General features: G+C 40.9%; 1 protein-coding gene across 2 annotated transcripts in view; it reads left to right on the forward strand.

Moving 5' to 3' along the window:
- Positions 1-7666, forward strand: part of GCH1 (GTP cyclohydrolase 1) — a 51054-nt gene extending 43388 nt beyond the window's left edge. The window contains exons 4-6 of one of the 2 annotated variants that reach the window (XM_023231019.3): positions 2233-2264; positions 3828-3912; positions 5532-7666. In XM_023231019.3, the coding sequence (XP_023086787.1) occupies positions 2233-2264; positions 3828-3912; positions 5532-5658 (244 nt within the window). In that variant the 3' untranslated portion in view covers positions 5659-7666. The remainder of the gene's footprint in view (positions 1-2232; positions 2265-3827; positions 3913-5531) is intronic. The other variant, XM_026455338.1, reaches the window with a different exon arrangement.
- Positions 7667-8955: the final 1289 nt, after the last annotated feature.

Below are 8955 nucleotides of genomic sequence, written 5' to 3' on the forward strand. Positions count from 1 at the left end.
AAATAAATAAATAAATAAATAAATAAATAAATAAATAAATAAATAAATAAAACGACTCCATAGAGGTATCCTTGTAGGCAGCTAGCAGAAACTAGTGCACGTTCTCTGATGCACTTTTATCCAGGCTTCAAAGGATACCCAAAGATGAAGTTCCAAGAAGCGTAAACAAGCCACCATGAGTCGAGTCAGACGAACACGATGGAAGAGGGCAGATAGCAGAGTTATCAGAGATAGGATATAAAACAAGTACAGTAAGTCCTCACTTTACGTCGTCGATGGGTTCTTGGAGACTGCAACTTGAAGTGAAATGACGTAGGCAAATTGGCTTATAGCAGTCCTGGAATAATGTTGTTTCATTCAATGTCATTTCATTATGATTGAGAAAAAAAAATTCCTAGCTGGGACCCACTGTCTGTATGGAGTTTTCATGTTTTCTCCCACATGTGTGGGTTTTCTCCAGGTGCTTCAGTTTCCTCCCACATTCCAAAGATGCACACATTAGGTGATTTGGTGTATCTGTGTGGTCCCAGGCTGAGTGAGAGTGGGTGGATGTGTGTGTCCTGCAATGGGATGGCGTCCTGTCCTGGGTCAGTTCCTGCCTTGCACCCTGAACTGCTAGGAGAAGCTCCAGCCACTTGAGACCTTGAACTGGAATAATTGGGGAAATCAATATCTTTTCATTAATCTTTCTTAAATGTATGTATCACTCACATTTATTTTAGTGTTTAATATTAGAAGTGTTTTTGTGTTTATTTAGAAGTTTGTTGACATTTTTGTGACCAGAAATATGCTGTAGGAGCTTAACTCTTATTATATCAATTAGCCTAGGGTAAAATTGGTTTTGTTCTCAGTGTTTTAGTAAAGTCATAGATTCCAAGAACCTGTTGACTTTAAGCAGGGATTTACTATGTATTACAAAATAGGCCGGGCACAGTGGCTCATGCCTGTAATCTCAGCACTTTGGGAAGCCGAGGCGGGCAGATCACCTGAGGTCAGTAGTTCAAGACCAGCCTGGCCAAAATGTTGAAACCCCATCTCTACTAAAAATACAAAAATTAGCCAAGTGTGGTGGTGGGCACCTGTCCCACTACTCAGCTACTCAGGAGGCTGCTCCCGGCTACTGAGGAGGCTGAGGCAGGCGAACCGCTTGAACCCAGGAGGAGGAGGTTGCAGTGAGCCGAGATCGTGCCAGTGCACTCCAGCCTAGATGACAAGAGCAAGACTCTGTCTCAAAAAAAAGGAAAATGTATCACTTGACAGATTGTGCTATAAGCTAAGATCAGGAGGCTTTTATTTCTTGCAGGTTAATCATACTAAATGCTTAGATAAACCTGTCTTATGAAGAGGTGTCTGAAGAAGTCTAATCGGTTCTAATCTGCCCCCCAATAGGTTTAGTTGGTATAGTAGTTGACCATGGTGTGCTATTAATTAACAAAGTCTTTTTATTTTTAACTTGGATTTTAAGCTCTGATAAAACAATATGATTAATCAGAGCACTTGAGACATCTAAAATTAATGATTTGGAGCTTTAAAATTTTGTTACTCATCTCTGTGTTTTTCCTAAGTGAATGTCACACTTGGAGACTCATTAATTCTCTTTCTGCGGACCTCAGGAAGCACCACTCTGTAGTGGTTGGTGGTCTTCTGTATTAGTCAGGGTTCCCTAGAGGGACAGAACTAATAGGATATATATCAAGGGGAGTTTATTATATATTAACTTACATGATCACAGGGTCCCACAATAGGCTGTCTGCAAGCTTGAGGAGCAAGGAGAGCCAGTCCAAGTGTCAAAACTGAAGAACTTGGAGTCCGATGTTTGAGGGCAAGAAGCATCCAGCGCTGGAAAAAGATGTAGGCTGGGAGGCTAGGCCACTCTTGCCTTTTCATGTATTTCTGCCTGCTTTATATTCGCTGGCGGCTGATTAGATTGTGTACCCCCAGATTAAGTGTGGGTCTGCCTTTCCCAGTCCACTGACTCAAATGTTAATCTCCTTTGGCAACACCCTCACAGACACACCCAGGAACAATACTTTGCATCCTTCCATCCAATCAAGTTGACTTTAGACTACATTTCCCTGTGGTACTTGTATCTTTCTGTCATCTTCCCATAAGCTTTATCCCTTCCTGCAGCCCACTGTTGCTTCAACAGTGTCCTTTTTGTTTTATGAGGAAGACTTATCAGTTTTGCTTCAAATGATTTATGATTAACTAAAACAATTCTTTCTTTTCTAGGATTGTAGAAATCTATAGTAGAAGACTACAAGGTAAGCTTTAAAAATCTTTATTAACAGAAAACATTTTACTTTTTCTTTCATTTTTCTTTTCTTTTCTTTCTTTTTTTTGAGACAAAGTCTTTCTCTGTCACCCAGGTTGGAGTGCAGTGGTGCAATCTTAGCTCACTGCAGCCTCAGCCTCCTAAGTAGCTGGGATTACAAGAGTGCACCACCATGCCTGGCTAATTTTTGTATTTCTAGTATAGACGGGGTTTCACCATATTGGTCAGGCTGGTCTCGAATTTCCAACCTCAGGTGATCCACCCACCTCAGCCTCCCAAAGTGCTAGGATTACAGGAGTGAGCCACTGTGCCTGGCTACAGAAAACATTTTTCCTACACAAGAAGTATTTTTTGTTTTATTACAAGTGTAGTAAGTATGACTTATAAAAATGTAAAACCTCATAGGACTATAAAAAGTCTACTGTTTCAAGCCTCCAGAAGAAATCACTGTTGTATTTGCACATTCCTTCACATTTTCATGCATATACCTACATTTTCTTTTTTTTTTTTTTTTGAGATGGAGTCTTGCTCTGTCACCCAGGCTGGAGTGCTGTGGCCGGATCTCAGCTCACTGCAAGCTCCGCCTCCCGGGTTCACGCCATTCTCCTGCCGCAGCCTCCCGGGTAGCTGGGACTACAGGCACCGCCACGTCGCCTGGCTAGTTTTTTTTTGTAGTTTTTAATAGAGACGGGGTTTCACCGTGTTAGCCAGGATGGTCTCGATCTCCTGACCTCGTGATCCGCCCGTCTCGGCCTCCCAAAGTGCTGGGATTACAGGCTTGAGCCACCGCGCCCGGCCATACCTACATTTTCAAATCAATTTATTTGGATTATGTTTAAACAAAAATGGGCTCATTTTATATATAATCGGCCTTGCTTTTTGCCCTGCTTTTTTTTATTTAACAAATCGTAAACAATTTTACCACATCCATGTAAGTATCATTCATTCTGGTGGCTGTCTAGAATTCTGTATATGCCATGGCTTGGCATAACCTATACCCGCTCTGATAGACATTGGGGGGTTTCATCAGTTTTCAAATAGATGCAGTGCTGCAATGGATACTCTTGTATGAATTAAAAGACAAGTCATTTTATTCAGGACAGGAACTATATTATTTAGGTTAAATTGTTGGTTTTCAACATTGCTCTAAGTACAGCTCAATAATCGGACTGCAGCCCCTTTGTTAACCCTGTTGCAAGCTATTTATTTGCTGCACTACTTTACCTCCATGGAGGTGCTTGGTAACCAGTACTGTGTTGTTCTTACTGCACAGGTTTGAGATAATTACTATTCTAATTCCTTCCCCTAGTGATGCTAGAGGGCTTCGGGGGGTTCTGAGATCTCTTTAGCCCTGTATTTCAGGTGAGGGAGTTGAATCCGGGCCTCTCTGTGGCCCAGTCAGCAGACAAAGCAGACTGGTAAAAGCTGGTGTGTCTTGGCTCTTAAATCTCACAGAAGTCTGCTTTCTAAGATTTCAAATGTTCTAGAGACAGAAAAAGCTTCCAGCTGTTTGTATCAGACTCTCAAACTGAGCTCCTTGTCACATCCACAGTTCAGGAGCGCCTTACGAAACAAATTGCTGTAGCAATCACGGAAGCCTTGCGGCCTGCTGGAGTCGGGGTAGTGGTTGAAGCAACGTAAGTCTGCATCTGCCTTTAGTAACATCATAATGGTGCACTTGAAGTGATCTTGCTATTTAATGTTTCTCATATTTTGTAGCACCAGGTGAGGCCACACAACTGACATAACTGTAGATTTCCATCCCTGAGCCTAAAACTCTTTTACCACTTTCATTTACTGTGTTACTGATACAGGAACAGAGTACGGAAGAAATATTTTTCTGAAGGTAGGATGGGGCTTTTGGAGGCATAGGGAGTTATAAGCACAGGTGTAGAGATTTACACAATGAATAGCCCTTTTTTTTTCTTTTTTTTGAGATGGAGTCTCACTCTGTTGTCCAGGCTGGAGTGCAGTGGCGTGATCTCGGCTCACTGCAACCTCCACCTCCTGGGTTCAAGTGATTCTCCTGCCTCAGCCTCCTGTGTAGCTGGGACCACGGGTGCGTGTCACCACGCCTGGCTAATTTTTGCATATTTAGTAGAGATGGGATTTCACCATGTCGGCCAGGCTAGTCTTGAACTCCTGACCTCGTGATCCACCCGCCACGGCCTCCCAAAGTGCTAGGATTATAGGCAAGAGCCACTGCGCCCAGCTCAGTCGCCATTTTTTTTTAAATGTTCAAGACAGGGTCATGCTCTGTCACCCAGGCTGGAGTGCAGTGGCACAATCTCGGCTCACTGCAATCTCTGCCTCCCAGGTTCAAGCAATTCTCCTGCCTCAGCCTCCCAAATAGCTGGAATTACGGGTACCCACCACCACACCCAGTTAATTTTTGTATTTTTAGTAGAGCTGGAATTTCACCATGTTGACCAGGCTGGGGATCTCAAACTCCTGACCTCAGGTGATCTGTCCGCCTCAGCCTCCCAAAATACTGAGATTACAGGCGTGAGCTACTGCGCCCAGCCCCAGTAGCCATTTTTATGCCTTCTCTTGATTTCTTCTTTAGCTCTCTGTTGCTCTGAGTTTTTCTAATATTTTGTCACACATTTAAAAAATAAAGCCAAGAATTGGTACATTTCTTTAAGTTAGGATGAGTTAAGAGAATTGCAGCCATTGTGTGGACAGAGTTCATATGTGTTCTGTGACATGGTGTGAACTCTGTTCTATGTCTGGTATCTAATGTCACCAGGTTGCTCAGACAGGATCCCTGGTCACCGTTACCTGAATTCTGCCTGGTAACACCAGTATACCTGAGCATTTATCTCAACACCTAGGCTTGCATAGTGCTGTCTTGGTCCTAAAGGCAGAGCAAGTGAGAATTCTGACTTTCTTTTGATCTGGAAGTTAAGTATCTTTGTATGCCTTTTATATTTCTTTCACCCCAGAAGAAAATTCCATTTTTTTCACTTTTTGGATGCTTTAAGGATCAACTACTGATAAGAATAAAAGTTGCAAGACAACTTGAAGAAAAAAAAAATTAGGTTGCTGCAAAGATAATTGCAGTTTTTGCCATTACTTTCAATGGCAAGAACTGCAGTTACTTTTGCACGAACCTAATAGATAATATTTGTGTAAGAAGGGATGTTTTGATATACTTGGTAACTGTGAACTGAGATTTAATCTTTAGGCCTGCTTTTAAAAACCAAACCAGCAGCTGTCTACTCCTTTAAACAACCTGTGTTGCCTTATTTTGTAGACACATGTGTATGGTAATGCGAGGTGTACAGAAAATGAACAGCAAAACCGTGACCAGCACGATGTTGGGTGTGTTCCGGGAGGATCCAAAGACTCGGGAAGAGTTCCTGACTCTCATTAGGAGCTGAGCTTCAGTGTGCGTGCGTGGGGGTTGCCGATTGTACTGCCGGTAGCATTGTCTGTCTGTCTGGTCTTGTTTGTACATTCCATTTTCAATTGTTACACATGTGAACTTTTTCCTTGTCACTAATTATATTTAAAATTATTTCTAGAAAGTTAAATAAATATAATAAAGGGTTGAGCCCTCTACTTTCTTCTTGCCACCTTTTTGTGGCAATATTAAAGTGAACTGCTAATAGTGTAAGTACGTGCACAAAACTACTGCCAGATAACCAGAGGGGCCTGGGAAGGGAGAATAATTCGTGTATTTTGTTCAAATAGTTTAGTAATTTGACTCATAAGTATAGGAGCATTGGGAATGGGAGGGAACTGTGCCCAGTATACTGTTTTTTTTTTTTTCTTCCTCCAATAAAAATGGTATAGTGCTGAAAGTGCTAAAATATTTAATGCGGTATTGCTCTGTGAATTCAAGTTCAACAGACTCCACTTTGGTCATGTTTATTAAACCACCAGTGACATTTAAAAATATATTTTTAGCAGTTGTAATGTTAGTCACCAAGGGAAGGTGGTGGAATGTCTATGTTTTTGATTTTACTGTGAGTTAAAAAGGCACATTTCTACCTTCTATTGTTTTTAAATTCAAGAATAGGGAATTAGTTCCTGGTGTTGTTTACGAGTGTATTCTCATGTCAACATACAGGGATTTAGATATTTAACTCTCTGTGCCTTGATGAGAATATCATTTAGAGTGTAGATACTTTTGCCTTTTTTAAAAAGCCATTATTTTATAAGACTTGGTGCACACACTGCAAATAACTAGTCATCTCAGTTTTAACTTTATAGGTTTATTGGGAGTTTCCTTTGTGTGTTCCATGTAGATGCCTCAAAATGTTTCTTCTTCTTCTTTTTTAATCTTATAAGATATTTTTCTAAGTATTTCCAGAAACATTTGAGAGTGACCATCATTTTCAGGTCTGCAAAACCATAGCTTCCACGTACCTGAAAGAGCACAGAATGAACTGATGGTGGAAGACATTATGAGCTGTGTCCAGTGTTCTAACCAGAGGTTATTGTACCAACGGTCTGTGAAAATGCACCGGAAGCTTCTGGTCCCGGTTTCCTTTGTGGTCTACGTGGGTCCTGTCCTCAATGTAACTCCTTATAGGTGGTATAGGTATTTTAATCCTGGAAGCTGTTGCCTTATTAATGATTATCTTAGAATTTCCTCCATTGGGGCAGTGTGGGCCAAATTAAAACAAACAAAACCACAACTCCTCCACAGAAACACACAGTTATTCTATGAAGTTTATTATTTGGTTGACATAGTGCTCTTCAAATTCATCCCATTACCCTAAAAGTAATTAACTTTGATGCTTGCTTTAACTTTAGTCCCATCTCTGCCACTTTGATGCTATTTGGGTTATGATGGGGCAAGATGGCAGAGGTATTGGGTTTTTTTGTTTTTTGTTTTTTTCCATTCCTCTCTACTTCTGTCTGTTTCCTAGCTTTTTCTTTCTGGAGTTTAACTACAGTGATGGTTGGCTTGAGTTCCTTTTTAAATCTAACCCGGTATAAACATTAGCGTGCTTAATATGTAGACATTCATAGGTAGAATTCTAAGCACTCATGTTTGGTATTTTAAAGTAAAAACAAATGTGACTTTGAGGACCAAAGAAATTGATAGCTATACATTTATCTTTATGAGGTCATTTATATTCCTTTTTAATGACTTTAAATGTTCTAACATTTCCTAGAAGTGTTCTTATAAAGGTCTAATGTATCCACAGACTGTTGTCTTATTAGTAAATGCGAAGTAATGACTTTGTCTGTTTTACTCTAGTCTCTAGTACTTCAAAATTACCTTTTCATATCCATGATCTTGAGTCCATTTGGGGGCTTTTTAAGAATTTGATGTATTTCAATACACTGTTCTAAATTAAATTGTTTAATTTTATGTATGTGTATGTATGTTCCTGAAGTTGGTCCTGTTTAAATTATTAAAGTATTGTAACTTTGTTCTTGTGAAAGTTGTTTCTTTTTCAACCCCACTATAAATATTTAAATAACTTGATTATTTTGGCTGTATTCTGTTTCAGCAAAGACGTCATAAGGGCTTCTCCCAGCCATCACACTATTTGAATACTAATCTCAATTGTTGTATGAAGTAATCCCAAGTTCTGACAGTTTCTCTTTGGTATTTGGTTGAAGTCTTACCGTCCTCACTGTCTTGAGGTGATGGGAGGAGGAGGTCTGGGATAAGAGTCAGGAATCTGAGTTGCCCTCACGTCCCTGTTGTCTTAATGCTCAGTAGGTAACTTCAGCCCCCTGGGAACTGGCACTGCTTCCTATGTGGGAGCTGTTGGGGAAGGAAGAGTAGGCTGGGGCAGGGAGTGGAAGAGGGTTTCCTTCCCTCTTCTAAGAAGAGCCTGCCCAGGGCAAAACTTCCAGTTAGTGCAGAGGATTTTGTGCTGTTCCTCTGTCCCATGCCCAACAACCTTCTTTCCTTCTTGCTGGTGGTCTGCTCCCCATTCCACGCTACCCATAGGCAGAGGCCCTTGCCCTCACCGGTGGCCAACATGTCCAAGTACTGGGGCCTGCTGCTCCTTGCAGGACCCTGTAGACCATTGGGTACCAAATCTTATCAAAGTAGGAATGCTTACTGGCGTAAAACACTCCTAGAACCACCATTCATAGGTGTCAATAAAATGATGAGCTGCTTAGCTAAGCCCAAGTTGCTGTTCCTGAGTTTTGTCACTGAAGATTGATTGGCCAAGTTCCTTTTCACTTAGTGGAAGAGCAGTTGCAGACATGAAAGGTTTTCAAGAAGCCTTTCTGTCAAAACAGCACCTGGATTCACCATCACAGGCGTGGGTCCTCCTGCTGATGGAAAGAAGAGGAAGTCTCAAGAGATGAATTCAAGGGGAAATGTGAGTACCTGACTGCCCACCCTCCCAGAAGCCCTTGCCTTCTTTTATTTTGATTTTTGTTACAGAAAATAAAACATGCACATTAGTAGAGAGAGGAGCACATGAACCCCTGTGTACTAATCACCCAGCTTCAAGAAGTCTCAACTCAATGCCGCCATCTTGTTTTCCTCTATACCCATCTGACCAGATTATTGCAAAGCATATCCCAGGCATCATTGCATCCATAAATATTTCAGATTATCTAAATAAGGTGGAATCAGGTAAAGAAATATATGAACAAATACCATCCAATTATCACACTAAAAATTAATGTCAATTCAAATATCTAGATTTTCCCCTGTTTGTAATTTTTAGTAGTTTATTTGAATCAAGGTACAA

The sequence above is a fragment of the Piliocolobus tephrosceles genome, chromosome 6 (assembly GCF_002776525.5).
Source record: "Piliocolobus tephrosceles isolate RC106 chromosome 6, ASM277652v3, whole genome shotgun sequence".
Taxonomy (NCBI): domain Eukaryota; kingdom Metazoa; phylum Chordata; class Mammalia; order Primates; family Cercopithecidae; genus Piliocolobus; species Piliocolobus tephrosceles.